Raw genomic sequence first — 17,591 nt, forward strand, 5'->3', positions numbered from 1 at the left:
CTGCAGAGTCGGAGGGGTCGAAGAGAAAGACATCGTAATGATGAACACACGAGGTGCACTGAGTCTCACGAAGTTAACACGTTAGTGGGAAAAACAGAACTGAGGCTACGGGCGCTGTGCGTCCTATTTATAACATCCTGTGACATCGCCCTCGATGGAGGCCTTCAAGGGACATTGACCCGACGCCATCAACGCAGGACGCCCTCTGCCGAAAAAGTTTCTGAAGTGCACAGCTGTGGACATTACATGACATATCTGTGTTTGATTTTTTATTTTTTTATTTGTGATAGTTCACAAGGAACTTTTCACATTAAAACAAGGCAAAGCACGAAATACATTAAGAACACAATATACAATGGACAAAAAGGACAAAATCATCTTTAAAGAATCCTTAAGATAGTTTCCTTATAAAGAAGAGAAGTTCCCATGTTGTCTGAGCATAAAATCCCTCAAAACAACTGCTGTTAGCATTATATTACAATTCAAATAATTTCATTTCCTAATAGCTAAAATACTTGCCCTAAAAAAAAAAAGAAACACAGCTAAAAATATTGCAAGTGCAAAAAGATATTTTCATAACAATGCTTTCGAATCGAGCAACAATTCAGTTAATTCATACTGCTTTGAATAGCTTGGGTGTGAAGGTACCCCTTGTAAAAAACATATAGCAGCCAGAGCCCATTTAAAGGATTTATCTCGAAAGATACATTTCCTTAACCATCCTGCCTGAACATCCTTAAAGTTTTCAGAATTAACGCAAAGTGGGTTTGCAGTTGGGTACAGAGCGAATTACATCCTAAAATCAGATGGTAAGTACTTTCCACAACCCTTTTGTGATTGCAAAACCTACATTTCCTTTGTCCGCAACCTACCTCCTCTAGCACCTCAAATTTAATTTACAAGGAGGTGCAGCCTTTGTGTGTGCCAATACTCCCCCGGGTACTTGTAGAAATAGTCAGACATGGCACTGTATGGTCTAGCGTCCAGCAAAGAGACTATATCCTCTTGTGATGTCTGTTGTATTTATCCAGCCACTTTCCCAGATTCTCTGTTTAACCTTTACTGGGTTAGTTAGTAAAAATTAAATTGGTACATCAGGAGAGCGTAAGATGTCTAGACACTATGCCTTCCAACTTAGAAGAGGTGTAGAGTGTTTATTCACAGTGTAATGTTCTAGCAGCCCCCAGATTGATTTACGTTCAGCTAAAAAGATCTTCCTTAGAAAGTTGATGTTTTTCCAAGTAACTATTGCTTTGAGGGATATCGACCCCAGCTCATATCTTATCGCTGGGGCAGGAAGGCTTTGTGTTAGCTTCAAAATCCTCCTCCAGGAAGCACCCTCAAGTTTTACCCATTGGCCAATTAGACGAAACATGATCATCTCTGCCCCACAAATCATTATTGGAACAATCTTTTTACAGTAAAAATCTCTAACTTGCACCAGTGAGAAGTGACCAAAATTCTTATTCATATGTCCCGCCTGGTCTGCTAAAGACGTCATCCTTTGCATCTTGACGCTCAACAACTGTGTCCTATTTTCCTTAATGAATATTGGAAAGCCCAAATATTCAAAGTTTCTACTCTTTCCAGGGGGATCTTATTTAACACCCAATTAAAATGTCCATTTACCTTACCAGACCTCTCTTGGAAAGTAAAGCGCCTAGATGCCTCTGGGTTATGTGCGCTATACAAATGACAAATACATAAATACATATTTTTGTTTTTCTGACATTGATACACAGGTTATTTGACTTAGTATAACTCTCTAGGTCAGTCAATAGGCGCTGCAATCCAATTGGTGTGTGTTTCATAAGGACCATGTCATCTGCATACAGTAAGTAGTTTAAGTGTGTATGATCAAACTTCGGAGGAAAGCAATGTGCATTAGAAAATGCATCCCCAATGCCAGGTATGAAAAGTTAAATAAGCGTGGTGCCAATAGACAACCTTGTTTTAGCCCTCTTCAGAAACATTATTTGCCCAACGCCTTAATTCCCGAAGCACCAAGATGGAAAAGATCTTTGGCAGGCTATCCAACAAGGATATTGGTCTATAATTACTGGGTACAATGCGCACACCTTTTGTGTAAATTGGCACAACAATTGAAGTTAACCACGAAACAGGAAACGCTTTTTCCTCTGATAACCGTTTTAAATATCTCATGTAAAATCACCACCCAAGTCCCGGTATTGTTGTTTAGAACCACTATCGCTAATCCGCCTGGTCCCAGGGCCATTGCCATTTTACTTTTTTGGATCAGATCGTAAAGGTCATCTCTATCCCAATCGAATACCCAGGTGTTGTTCCCACATTCACTCACCAGCAAGACATCCTTATTTTCAGCCCTATAAATTCCTTGAAAGTGTACTCTCCAGCATTGCTCAGTGATGGGGTTTATCTGTAAGCAAGTTTGCAACTTGTTGAATTTAATTATATTCCAAAAGTTGCACCTGTTTTTACTCTATAAGACTTCCTTCATCGCTCGGGCATCCTTAAGGATTAATTGCTATCTTTAATGCGTAGCCAAGTTTTATAGGTGGATTTTGCTAACCTTTTTTTGGACATTTTCACCTCGGGCCAGAGATTTGAGGGTCTTGGGTAGATTTCATCCCATACCTCTTGATAACCTTTGCAATTAAACCTTTCCTTAAAAAGGACCTATATAGTTTCGAAGACAGAATTGAGTTAAAAATATCCATCCTGTGGTCTTTCCAACACACCCTATTTGCAACCGAATTGGCTTCCAATGCCAAACGGTACCTTTCTGGGGGCTCGTGCTCAGTAGTTAAAGACCATACTATCCTTAGGGGAAGATGGTCACTGGCCGCTGTGTTTTCAGTGGTCGTGCTGTGGATTTGGTGGTACAGGTCTTCTGGACATTGCAGTAATCTAAACATGTTCTTTTGGGACCACCTCATCCAAGTATGGTGGGGCAGCTCGTCCCCCTTGATATTGCCATTTAAAATACACAGTCCCCAGTTGTCCATAATCGACCCCCACATGGACCCCCTTTTTCGAGAGATCTTATCAGTCCAGGTAATTTCTTTATCCCCTGGCCACCCCAGATATCTGCTACTCGCATCACCACACAGCATCACTGATTGCATTCCCATATTTTGCCAACTAAACAAGATGTCTTCTATGGAGTCTAAAAACTCTTTTTGCACAATCTTTAAGGGATTCCAGTAAATAATCAGTTGGAGAGTATTCCCCCGTACCCGGGAACAATATATGGTTCCAAGATAGTTTTATTGCCTGAACAGAAGGATGCGGCTGAGCAAAGATCACTGCCCTATCCCATACTGTATTGGATACCCCTATCAATAAACTAGCAGTCGGACGTCCAATTTCCCCCCTGACTGCGTGTGATAGGAGAACAGAAAATACATCAATTATAGAGGCAACCCTTAACCAGCACTCCTGGAGGCAAAATAAGTCTGTGCTTAATAAATTAACATTCCCCTCTTGGAACGAGCGTGAAAAACTCCTACCATTCCATGAAAGTACCAACACTTAGAGCCCCTTCAACAACATCCTTCAGGCTGTACAGCTAAGCCTCGCATTCAAGTTTGCGGCCACCCAGGAGCAATCGGATGCCCTCTTCCCTCAATTGTCTCCAAATAATTTTCTGCAGTGGTAATTTGTCCCCGTCTATCGTCAGACAAGACCACTTATATCAAGCAACGACATTTGCTTAGAACCAAAACCATACAATAAAAGAAAATTCTGAGGTTCATCTGTCTCTCACCTGGCAGCAATAACCTGGAATGACCTACCAAAAAACATACGCAACACAAAGGATAATTTGGAATTCAGGAAACTACTCAAAACCTGGCTGGCTTTTTGCACCAGAACCAGAAGGAAACGACTAGGAAGCATGCACCCAACGGGAAACAAGAACCTTAAGGAGTAACCCATGACCCTAACTTAATATTCCCTAACCGGAGGGCGGTGGGACCATGTCCAAATTGGAAATTTAGGGAGGTAAGGGACTGACTAGAACCCTCTATCCAATTCATTTCTAACCGAGGTCGGGGAACATGCCAGCATCAGCCAGGTAGACATACCACTAGAGTACCACAGAGGAAAATTGACACTCCTCAATATGCCCGCCAACTAAGCAGACAAACTACCACACTAAACACACATGATAATCATAGATGTTAAGCACAGAAACGCAAAGACAAAAGAGGTAAGGCAAACCTGCTAAACCAACTCTAAAACCTCAACATTCTGCATACACTTACCATAGAGAAACTCACACAACCACAGCTCTACACAGCAATACGCACGTACTTAACCACACTAAAACAGACTAACAACACATAACCCCTCATAGCACATGGGAAGTCGCACCGACCCGAAAAGTGCAAACCGAACTGAAGCTGCCAACAAGAAATCACAACTCTCACATTACTATTCCCACTACACCCTACTAACCCACTCACTCTGCCCCTTTTTTCACACCCTCCTTTTCAGTTCCGCCAGAGCACCTGGGGACCACTCCGGTGGGGATGCTGCACAATACAAATACCTTTAACATTATCATTATTCTAGATTCACTCCTCAGACACTTAATTGTTAAATTCGGATTTGCCAACGTTGAGCCAGCCTGTCGGGTTGCTTGTGGACTGGAGCACTTTTTGTCTACATAAAGATTTTTGTGATGACATTTTATACAGGTTGTAACCCCAAGCTCTAATTGCATCTACTTCTGCTAACACCCTATTGCTTACAAACCTGGAATCGAAATGCAGTATCTAATCGCATCTACTTCTGCTAAAACCCTATTGCTTACAAAACTGGAATCGAAATGCAGTATGACCTTATCCAGAATATATTAATTCCAGAATCCTATACATCTGATATCGCCTCAAGACAAGTTGGATAGGGCCGGTGCTTTCCGCAAAATAGATAATACCATTGATCTATTTAGTACTACACGATCCCAGTCCAGTGGCAATTTTTGTAACACAGCTTTAAATTCACTCTTAATGTTTACCGCAGCTATCTGTGATTTTCCTTGAGAGATTGCCTTTCTACGTTCCTCTAAGGTCATAATAATATCTGCCGTCGGATTAAGCTCCCACCTTTCAATAGGGGGGGGTATCCTCTGCTGTTCTGACCCCAATCTCGAGATCCCCACAGAATCCCCATCATCTTTGACACTGTCATTCCCAAATGTTACCTTCAGGGCCGTTTGGGGCATGCATGGTGACATTTCCCTTACTCCAACACGTCATGCTGCCTGAGGCCACCCAGCCCATTCTCATCCATTATTGGTCATGGTGTTATTATCTTGACCTAGACCCGAGGAATTTATGGCGTAGGCAGCTTACATATAAATTGCTGAGAACCCCTCTGAGCATTTTTCTTCAGTCCCCTTTTATTTTTCGATTTTGGAGCATTTAAGTTTGAAGATAAGGGACCCCCACTTTTTCCCCTTGTTTCCATCTAAATATGTCAAAACATTCTCTTCAGTCCACATTGATTATCTCACACTTTCCATCCGCTCCATCTCAATCATGGACATTTGCATGTTTTCATTCAAAAAGTCTTCTGCTACCTGTAGGGTTGTAGGTGAAGGAGGTGACGGGGCCTCCTGCCCTCCTGCCCTCCTGCGCTCCTTCGTCTTGCATCACACCCACAGGACATCCAACTGCTTCCTCTGCCCTGATCGAGGAAACGGGTCGATGTGCTGGGGATGCCCTCCTTCCAGCCACATCTTCGACCACTTCACACTGTAGACCCTCTTGTAACTGTTTTCCGTGTTTTTCCCTAATAAAACCTTCAAAAAAATGTTTTTCTTTTTTAAAAAGCATCGATAGAACTTCCCCTTGATTGGTTACGGTTCTCCCTATAGTGTATTGTGTGTTCATCAAAGGCAACAGGGCAATTTCTAGGGTTTTGGTTGCATTACCTAAATTATTCATCACAGAATACAAGTCACATTTGTGTTCTGGTAAATTTTCACACTCCTGGTTTGGTGCTGAATTTGTTTAATTGTAGCCGTATTCCCCTGACGGTTGAACCACTATGGCCAAACCTTCTTGACCACCTTTATCGACTTGAATTTCTCTGTGCATGTACATGTATTACTCTTTGTCCGCTCTATCCGGACATCCTGCGCCCCCATCTTGCTCGACCCACTCTGGAAAACAAATTTACTATAATTTTGAGTCTTTTCAGAAGTGAAGGGGAAACCCACTGATTGGAAGGCTGTGCGGATGCAGGTTGGCTCATCTCGTAACACTTGAGTCACTTCGACGGAGGGAGACAAGGCCACTAACTCCCCAACCTGCACCTGGCCTCCTGAATCCATTGCAGGGATCTTCTCAGGGAACCCACTACCCGTCACAGCCCATTAAGAGCCATTCTTGGGGCTCGTAGCCTTGGGCAGTGGTGAATATATACTAGAACTTGGTGTCCGTACCTCCCCAACCTTCGTCATCCCTTGAGCCTCATCAGCCAATGTACACACGATACTGGAACCATTTATTTCACCAAAGGATGTTCAAGGCACTCACCCTAAAGGGGACTAGCCACCCCTTAGTTGAGGCAGCTGGTTTTTCGATGAGTGAAGATAACTTATGCTTTGCTTCATAACCTGAACGCACCCAACACACAGCACGCACAACGCATGCTCACTGCGTGTGCATGGGTTTTTAAAGGTGCATCTCCAAATGTGACAGCACAATAAAACAGACTGTACGCCGGTCCTTGTGATTTTGTAAAACACACCCAACACACTGCACGCTTGATTATCATGCTCAACTCCTTTTGTCGTGGGTTAGGGAAGGCTGTACTACCTGCCTGCAAACATCTGTGAATTATAGAACTTTTGTAATGCAACTGTTTCATTGCATGCCTTGTTCTTTGTAACCCTCCACCTCAAAAGAAGAAATGAAATCTTATCTATATTCTGTCACCACCATACTTAGGATAACCAGAAATTAGCTGCATTGGTTAAAAATCAGTCACCGGTTATGGGGTGATATCATATGGAAAGATATTTTAAATATTGAGACTTTTGAAGTGGACAATACCTTCTTTTTCAGGGGTTTTCAAGTGGCTCTCCAGATGTTATGGATTATTACTCTCCATGATCCCTCACATTATGCTATGCTGCTAGGACTGACAAGAGTTGCATTCCAAATCTTCCATAGAGCTAAATGTTACAAGCTCTTGTTCTTCAGTGTTCAGTAAGCCGCGCAAAAGTGCTTTTTGGGGGGGGGCACACACCATATACGTAGGCTATTTCTGCACTCGGTTTTCAAAATCTTCCATTTTCACTAACCAGTCTCTTCCTTCTCTCTAAGTCCTTGATTCTCGATTTCATCTTGGTTTCCAGACGTCTGTTGAAAGCTGGTTGCTTTCCAGCATGTCTACCCAGTCCAAGAGCATCTCCATTCGCCCCTTGATTTCTGTCATGGAGGTCCGTACCTCTGACCTGAATCCCATCAGCTCTGCAAGCATCCTCTGGACATCCGTTTTAATCCCCAATACATCTTTCACCTGTGGTTGTCGACATCTCATGCTGTGTGCACAGGGTCTGGCCTTCAGGTCTATTTTGTTCAGGTTTTTTTTTTTCTCACTGCACTCCAGTCAAGAAACTGCTCCCTGACCAAGGCCCCCATCAGCCGTTCTAGCCTGAGCCACAACGGCGCTCCCCCATAGGTTGAGTCCTTCCACCAAATTAGGCCGTGATGGGAGCCGCATTGCGACTGCCTTCCCCCGCTTAGGGCAATCTGTTGGTGTGTCTGTGCAGATGAGGTTGCAGAGGTGGAGTCAATTAGTGTTGGGGACAATTCTCAAAAATGTGCTAATTCCCTTGACCTTAGAGACCCCCAGCAACTTTGCTGGATTTTGAGGACTTTTACTTGAAGAGAGTGTGACCCTTTTTTCCCACTCTCTCGTATTTTGATGTGTGTTTTACTCCTGTGTTCTTTGATTATGGAGTTTTAGACCACTCCATAGGCATCATCTTTTCATTTGTTTCATACAGCACCCTCAGTGTAGTGGCACAGGGAAGCATTTCAGGCTTTCCCAAGGTTTAAATTCCTTCTCTGGGATAAACTACTGTTTCACAGAGAAAGTAAAGTGAAATGACTTTACTAGTCTTTCCAAATTCCTAGACCCAGCACACCCTATCTTACAATAGAGTGCTGGAGGGGTTACTTAGTATCCCCCTATGTCTAGATACTCATGTAGCAGTCAAATGCTACCCTTTCCTCTCAGACTGGCTGGTGGCAGTGGTTTTACAACGAACTATCATGATTTTTGCCGACCGCAAACACTGGTAGTGTTAAATCGCGGTAGCCATGTTTTTCAAGATGGCGTCTGAGCCCCCTATGTTTAAACAAGTCCTGGTCTTCTTTTTTCGCCATTTCTTTTTGGAAAGGTCCTTTTAGAGTTTGTCTCTTCGCGCTAAACCAGGTTTGGTCCCTTTGTTCCATCGCCTTTGGCGGGCTTCAGGACTGAAGACCGCCTCTGGCGCCCGAGTGTCTGGGGTGGGCAGGAAGTGAGGGAAGTGCCCGAAACTCCCTGTGCTTGGTCTCCTAGGAGACACAAATGCACTCTGGCATGATTGGCTGGCTGACTGCTAGACTGGAATTAATGGAAGGAATGAATGCGAGGAATCTGGATAAAAGGCAAGTCTCTTGGCTTGGAAGGCAGTCGACCACTGGAAACGAAAGAACCGAAGACGAGCTTGAAGAGGATGGCTGCTTCAACTCCTGGACCATTGGTTTGCCCGGTGAAGCCCTGCTGCAGGTCCGAATCGCAAAGCTCATCTCGACAGAGAAACCCCCACAAGGATGACTTCTCCCTTTTGAGTTGGTGGGACCAATCAACTCAAACCGTAAACCACCCGGATACTCCCTCGGAGCTGGTTGACTTTCCTCAGAGTGCTGCAGGAAATCGCAGAACCAGGGAGGGAGACACCAGTTTGTGTGCTTGATTTACAGCTACCGGAATCGAAGATTTGCCAGTTGCCAGCTTTTTGACCAGTCCCAGTGCAGTGCAGGAGTCCCTCGACGTCCTCCCTCTTGTTCTCAAGACTGAGGCCCAGGAACAGCGAGATCTGCAGGAACTGCCAGGAACTGACGTCATCAGCTGCATCTTTTTCTTCAATTGTAAAGGTACTGTAAAACCAGAATGAGAGTACTTACCTCTCACGGTGAAAGTGCTTGAAACTTTCCCAACTCACAGGCCTAATCAGCTTGTGACCCAGCATATAATTCTTCTTGCTACAAACTACTCCCACGAACTTGTGCATACACTTTCCGTTTCACTATCAGAACTGCTTTATCCTATCCAAGACTTTAGCCCATTGACTTTGGCCTAACCTATTGAATTGACTTTTCCGGTGAACTCTAAATATTTGCACTGTCTAAGAATAACTTGTAACCTTTCATGTTCTAAAATAACCTATGCCTTTTTGCTCCTACTTCAAAGTATTCTGAATGCCTCTGAAACTTAAAGTGTATAGTACTGAAGTATATTTGTGTATGATATGTAACTGCCTCTTTCTAGTGAATGTTTTATAACAGACTGTTGAATAAATTAATAAGTGTTTAACCAAGAAACCTTGAGTGTGAGTTTATTTGAACACCTCTGATTGTAGATCTCTGTGTAACATCATTACAGCTCACATTCCCTCTTGAGATAAGCTTGGCTGCTCAGCTCCGCTACCAGAAACTGTGTAGTACAGAGTTATACCAAAGGTTGGTTTTGCTTACTTCTGTAGTCTTAGTTGTGTGCAGTGGTCCCCAAGGGTACTGCATACAAACTCTGCCTAACAAGTGCCCCCACAAAAGCTCCGCCCCCATGCTCCCTATATGTTGGGAGCTAGAAATTGAGACACGTGCAGTACCAGTGAGAATGCCTATACTGCCGAAAATCCTGGAGACAATGTATCCATTGAGAAAACCCTATATGCATTCACGAAGATGTAATGGCCTTTTAGACAAAGTCCCTGACGAAGTGTAAACATGAGGTAAAAAGAAGACTGGTGACGTCCTGCGGAGTAGAGCTGATGCACCTAGAAAAGATGCACAAGATAAAAGAACATAGACATTCTATAAGATCTGAAGAGGAGGTGTCAAAGGTGAACAAAATTTCTGGCTCGAGATGAAGATGCTCATGCTACAGAAACGCTGAAGAAAATGCAAATCAGTTTACACGTGTACAGACGCAGTAACGCAAGTAGACAAAGTGATCTTAAGGCTGCCCACGTAGTGAATAGTTTGCGGCGATGCGCCAATGAATATACATAGGAATGTATAGAACCTGGATATTCCACGATGCACTTTAGCATGACCTGAGACCTCGTGATTGGAAAGAGTTTTCAGTCTGGCGCAGTTGGAAAATTACTGATGACTGAGGAGAAATTCAAGAAAGGCTTGGCTGGCCCAGCACCAAGAAGTTGAGGCCACCGTGAGCCTGGTTGTCCATCCAGTAGTTACGTAAACGTGAGAAAGAAATAAACTTCTGTTTGAGGTGGAATGGAAAAACACTGAAGGGGTCAAAAGTTCATCATTTAATAGAATTAAATGCACTAAGAAGCTCAAACTCTGTCTCCAAGTCACATGGTCAGATCAAAATAGACATTGGGTCGAGCCACACCGAAACTAAGAAGATACTCCCTTTTATTCTTGGGCACAGAGAGCTTCTGCGAGGCCAAGGTCAAAGCCTTAATTGACTGGCAGACTGCAAGAGTGATGATAAATGTTGGGGTAATTGGGAGGGGAGGCATGATCATGCTGACCCTCCCTACACCTGCTATGGTAGCCTGCATGCTGCTAGGGTATGGAATGTTCCAGAAGGGTACAAGGGTGCCAAACAATGGTAGAGGGCCATGTAATCAAAGAGCTCTATAGTTTATGTAACCAATAAGAGTGTTGAGTATTGGTGTGACACAGAAGATGACTTGCACTTGGGATGGGCTTAGTTGCCCACCTGACAGTAGAGACCCAATTACTTCGCCCCGTCAGTATGGAACGTGCACTTAGATGTTCCTTGTAAGCCTATCACATCCCCAAGTAGGTTTTTGTAGTTTTCCAGATAGTGTGACATCACGTATGACTCGTTTTTACAATAAAAGTTGTGTTTTTATAATATGCGCTGAGAGAAATCAAACGAACATCCGTTGATTTCCATTGTAACTCCCTGTTTTAGATAATTGCAAATAAAACAGACCTAGTTTTGCCAACTTCCTGAGTCGGTTTAATTATTGATGTTTGAGTAACTTCTGCATCCCCATCCATCTCTAATTATTGCTACCTCTTCTTAAAGGGCCCTAGGTCTATGGGATCAAGGTACTCGCAGCACAGCCCTGTTCACCATACCTGTACCTTCCAGCAGTACCGGGGGAACTGGAAGTCTCCACACATCTCTCAGGCTCCCTGAAGCACCCGGGAGCATCCCACTCTGAAAGAGTCTTCTGTGCCTCACCCGCGCTATGACATGGTAGGACAAGTTCCAGCACCTGGATGTCCCATGCCTGAGGCAATTCCATACAGGGATCCCCAATGCACTCTCCAGGACTCCGCCGGTGCTGGCTGCGGATCCTCCTTGTCAGGGACAAGTCCCGGAGCGCTGTTCTGTGTTACTACGGCCTCAGGGTCAGCACGCCCTGTCGTCCCCATAGGCTCCACAGGCTCCACAGAGCACACATCTTGGACTCCACTTCCTTCAGTGACGGGAAGACCAACACCACTGAACACCAACACCACTGAAACCTTCACGCCGGAGAGGGGTCTCATATGGCTGGGGCTCGGTGGAGCTCTGTCTTCCACGGCCATACTGCTCCGCTCCCCCTGACGGTCTTCTCATGATAGTGATTCTTAATGCATTTTGTTTTGGCTAGCAGTACATGAGTGGATCGTCATTATGTCCAGATATCTTCTTCAAAATGTATAGCATACAGATGGGACTAGTAACTGTTTTGTCATTTAGAGAAAGATATTTCCGTGGCTCAAGTTTACCCATCTTATGTATATGTTTTTGTTAGTACCTATTCACATTTCTTTACCAAGTTAAGTTTGCTTCCCAGTCTATTCAATTAGACCTGTGGGGTTAATTCCGTATAATCAGAACTCCAGCTTAGGTTGTTCTTTTTCAACCTTACATGGTGTTAAATGTTGATGATTGGATACAGATTAGTGGAAAAGACTGAAGGCAAGCTAGACTTGGTCATTAAATCTTTTTGAGAGTTGGTTGAGGAGTCTGAACAACTGAGTTATTTTGCGATTTTTGTTGTAGGGTGTGCTTCCAGTGAGGTATGAGAATTGACACAACTGCAGTGTGCTGAGGTCAGTTTTGGTGACACTTTTTAATGAAGAATCCATGTTTTAATTTAACGATGGGTGGTTTCCGCCCTATGGAAGGAGAAATGTGTGTTTTTGTTTTAGCAACAATTTCCAGTGTAATGTGGATTCCTCTGACTAAATCTTAAATTGGAAATTGGGAAATTTAATTCCCATTATGAAATTCCTGATTCAAGTCGGTTTGCGATGGATGTTTCAACTTACTGCACACTCGATTAAACGTAATATTTTGAAACATCACAATGTATTTCTATATTTTCTATTGAATACTAGAAAAGTTGTGAGGCCTTTTCTCCTGAAAAAGGGTCTTTTAACCAGAAACATATGTTACATATGTCAGATGACAGTGAAATTATAGAAAAATACTTCTGTATAAACAAAGTAATGTTGTAAAAAAAGTATTTTTATTTGTTACAGAATCTGTTTTATATGTTTCCATGTTCCTTAGATATACGTTGATGTACTTTCCAGTAACATGTCCTTATTCTAATCTTTATTAAACATTCTTATGGAATGTTGCTTACTTGGCAACAATTGCTGGTTTTAATTACCCCTTCATTTGTTTGCCATGAGTAAATACTTAGCAAGATTATGTTATTATCTTAAAGGAATTCAAAAATCTACAAAATAGTTGCAGGAATGTGTAAAATACATCCAATGCATGCACCGAAGCACTTTAGTTTGACATTGGTTTTAGCTCTTTTGAAATAGGTACTGTCAGCTAGTTCGTAACCTATTTTTTATGTTACTTGTGCAAATTATGCTATATGTAACATTTATACTTGTGTATATTGTATTTGGTTTTGTAATGTACATGTTGACTTTTAGGGTAAATTCTTTTTAATGAATAAAGTGAATGATGATGAAAATAATACTGGGAAATGTTCCTGTTGTGAGTGCTTATATAAGGAAGAGAAAAGGAAACCTAATCGACACAGATGAAGGTGTCCGATTTCACTAACAAACAAATGCTTAGTCTTGAAAAATTGACTAAGTGTCAATAGTGTTACAAAAAGGAAAATTATTTATTACAAATTCATTTCAGTTTTAAACATGATAGCACAAATATTTAAAACCTCATAAAACCCACAAAAGGAAAAAAGCAATACAAAAATCACAATACACACAATTGATAAAAGATTCTGAACACATGGAATGAAATCACAATCGGACAAAACCAAATTTATGATGGTCCAGTTAGCCCAACATCAGGGTCTGCCCTCTGCACACTTCCAGGATTTTTGATTTGTGGGTGTGCTGATGTCCACTGCACTTAGAACAAGAAGCAGAGTTCCTGGCACTAAATACTATCGAAAAAGAGGGAAAAGTCACCAATTTCAACCAAAAATATAATTTAATCTACACACATCAGAAAAACAAACTCTAATTCAATCCGGTGAGTGCGTGTACAAGCCAAGCACAAACAATTAGTAAAGGGTACCTGCTCACTATGCATTGTAACACCCGTCGAATAGAAAGTCATTTTCTGGGTCTCATTAATAGAACTTCTTGATATAAGGTCCTGCAATGGCCACCGCTGGACACTGCAATACAAAAAACACACAACATTAATACACACTGGAAGGCTCTAAAAAAACGCACCACTTTCAACTGCTTTGTAAGGTCCCTAATACCTGAAATGGCCATACCTGGCAAACAACGTTACAAGCGCACTCCAAATTATGCTGGGGTCAGTCTCCCATTTTCATGTCTTCCCAATTGAATACATTACAGAGGGTGCCCCACACCTCCCTGGGGAAAACAACCTACAGTGCATAACATCTAATGGCAATGGAGCCTCACTATTTCAATAAACACCACAGCCCCAATTGCACCACACCGTAAATAACACATATACTTTCCTTAAAAGGAGCCAAATACCCCAAACATGCTAGGTGCCCCAAAACACCAGTGGCGGGTCCACCAATGCATAAAATCGTGTCACTGTGACTTGCCTTTAAAGTAAAGCTTGGCTAAGTCGCCAGTCTGCAGGTGTACCTCATAGCATAAATCAAACATGGTATAAAATCCAATGCCGTGCCCAAAGCTTGAGAAACATTGCCACTAGGTAGTTACCTAGATTGCATATGATGCCCACGGTATCAAAGCGGCGGCACAAATCAGTGGGGTGAACCATACTGACCAGAAATGCCAAGATGCTTCACTCCTGTAAATAAACTTACTGTGCAGCCCCAGCTGCCGATGTAAACGCTGAGGAAGGACTACCACACTCACTCGGCATCAGGAAGCTTGTCACATGGAGCACCATATTGATCTAGTAGTATTATAAATAAAACCAATGGGAATGCACAACATAGCCCCAGCATAATGAATAAACCAGTCTCAAACCAATCATGGAATTGTCACAGGGATGCAGCAAACACAACTCACAACTTCAAACCATTCAGTGTCAAAATGAACAGCCTCATATGCTACAAGCATAAAGCTCTACTGTATCATCAAAATAATCATGGGCCTTGGAGGTAAGCACACCCACTATGACGGTACCCTGTACCACCAGGAACATAATTCCTGCAACATTTTCTGCAGGACTTGAATCAGATTAGATTTTTTGGGAAACGAGTGCTGGATTTCCTATTATGTCATCACCTATACCAATCTTAAATTGTTATAAACCATATATTTAAATATTAGGTACATTGCAAGTGCTGCCATGTCTATATGTAGTTTGTCTTGAAAGTGTTATCCCCAACTTCGTCCTATTTTGAGGGCTGTAACTAAGACTCATGCTAAGCACTGAGATCAGTACTCCAAATTGATTAAGAACCCTGAAACCTTATATAGCCAACCCTGACAACATTTTCTTAGAATTTTCTGAGAGAAGAATATCCAAGTCCCCATGTGCGTCATCCCAACCTCATCCTGTTGAAAATGAAAACGTTTTTTAAAAGTACTTCTATGTCATGTGTTGGATTTGCCACATGTAAGCATGTTCTCCGTAGACTACTATTGTTTTCTTGAGTTATTTACCTCTTCTTATATCAAGATGCCCACAGTTCACCATATTTCAAGCCTCAAGGATATGGGATGATGTATAGGTTGATGCCAGAGATTTTTGTGAGAAAAGGTATTTGCTGCTGCCATTTTAGTTGTTGCTTCTTGAAATAACTATGAACAGACCATCGTAAACTCCTTTGTGTTGCCCACCTTTCTTTCAGTGGCACTTTGCGTACAACCACTTTATAGTCGACCCAGGAACCACATACGAAGTGACTGTTCATCATCTCCCCAAACTGGACAACATAGAGGGTCCCAATCAGAAATCTTTGCAGTACAGAGTGCCTGGTATGTATTCTCTTCTTGAACACGCAACCTGATGCGAGGAGGCTAGAGAATCACAACAGAGTTTACTGGATAAAGAGGGAATTCCCATAGCTATTTTGTTTGCTTTCTCCGTCTCATTCCTAAAAATGTTGCTTAGTATTCTACTCAATTGTAGATATTTCACAGTGAAATTTTAGATTTTAGATTTTCATGAGTGTGATCGAAGCATACTCTTGCCATTGTGAATTCATTTTCCATTTTTGGACTGCAGCATGTAATTGGTTATTCCTGTTTTGCTTAAAACCCAAGTGTACCCTGACTCACCGAGGCAGAAAGGGGAAATGACAAGGGCCATTGGGATAAAAGGATATTTGTGGAAGGTTCTGAAACCTGAGATGCTCAAATCATCATTTTGTTTGAGGTTGAAAAAAGTCTCCTCAAATGAGAGTTATTGCTTTGGGGTACCTCCAAGTATTTGACTGACAAAGCAAGAGCTTTAATAAAATGTCAGGATTGTCAATGCTGCAGGGTGCTGCATCGGTATTAGCCAATTTGCTCATATATATAATCAAATGAATGGGACATTTGACCGAATTCAGCCAGTAGCATTCAATCAATTATAACAAATACTGAACATGTAGAGCAGGGGTTGCAGCAGTGTCCCCCGCTCCCCATGTTCGGTATTTCTGGCTTGGGGGGGATTGCGGTGGTGTCCTCTGCTTCCTGAACATTGGAGGCGGGGGACCCAAAAAAAGGGGGAAAAAAAGAAAAAGGGACCCTGCAGTGACTGGTCCGACCCACGTTAGAGGGACGTATCTGACGCCGCAGGGAAAGCAGAGGCGAGCAAGCAGGTAAGCAGGCGATGGGGGTTGGGGGTGGTGTAAGGGACGTTAGGTTATGTTTGGCATAAGTGCAAAGTGATTCGCGGAGAAATCGACTACGGTCAGTTCTGCCGCAAATAATTGCACTTCGGTCGAACAACCCAAATCCGTGTGGAGAGAAGTACACTTTTGGAACAAATGGGTACAGTAGTGGCCAGTTATCCAGCTATGAAGGGTTGCAAATTCCTAACTTGGAATATGAACTGGATAGCCAAACCTGTTATGGCAGTATTTCTCAAGAAGTACTGCACCTTGCATTTGCTAACACACTGCATTTCAGTTGTAGACAAATAGGTTTTAATTATTTAATTGCTTTGAAAATAATGTGAACTTTATCCAATCTTCTGCTCAATGCTCCCCTTTTGAAAGTTTATTTTTTTGTAGTCCAAATATGTGCTTAAATCTTACTGTTTCCATGATATTTTCATCATGCACATTTTTACTGTCTTTGCTATAGCGTCCACCTTAGACATACCTAGACATTCAGTATTCGTCACTTTTGCCAAATGGCAACTTTACTGAATGGATTTTCGTGGAATTCTTAACCTTTTTTTTTATTTGTATTTTTTACCACAGATGGTAAGTATGTGTAAGGTATATAAAGGAGTAAGCGATAAGAGGGGCGTGTTGTTGGGGGTCTGCCCCACTTTTTGTAGTAAAAAAAGGTAACATTGGCGAAAATAAATCTATAAAGTTGCTATCAGCAAAAGGAATTCGGCAAAGCCTAATCGATCCATATAGTCTTCATACTCTCCCATTAATAATACAAATTCAACTACACTGATAACAGCATATATCTATCTCATATAATCGTCTCCAATATCGTCTTTTCCAATCATTTAGTGTGACATATGGCCTTAATAACTTTGTTAGTCTCCAGGAAGATTCACATTTTTTATTTTTTTTAAATCTTAAATACAGCTTAAGATGCATTGACTGTTCTCTTCATCAATGGGTAGATTATTCAGTATAAAGACTGACAGATAGTACCATGTGGGATGCACTGTGCTGGAAAACGGGGGAGGGATAAACTTGTCTCCCCTGGGTTTAAACCTACCTCCCTAACCCAAGCGTCCCTATATCCCGGGTTCCCGAT

At 42.3% G+C, this 17,591-nt stretch overlaps 1 protein-coding gene across 2 annotated transcripts in view; it reads left to right on the top strand.

Moving 5' to 3' along the window:
- Window positions 1–17,591, top strand: part of IL17RA (interleukin 17 receptor A) — a 395,542-nt gene that overhangs the window by 162,366 nt on the left and 215,585 nt on the right. For both annotated transcript variants that reach the window (XM_069628649.1, XM_069628650.1), the window contains one exon: window positions 15,509–15,635. In XM_069628649.1, the coding sequence (XP_069484750.1) occupies window positions 15,509–15,635 (127 nt within the window). The remainder of the gene's footprint in view (window positions 1–15,508; window positions 15,636–17,591) is intronic.

Source organism: Ambystoma mexicanum, chromosome 12, assembly GCF_040938575.1.
Source record: "Ambystoma mexicanum isolate Mex_15411 chromosome 12, UKY_AmexF1_1, whole genome shotgun sequence".
Taxonomy (NCBI): domain Eukaryota; kingdom Metazoa; phylum Chordata; class Amphibia; order Caudata; family Ambystomatidae; genus Ambystoma; species Ambystoma mexicanum.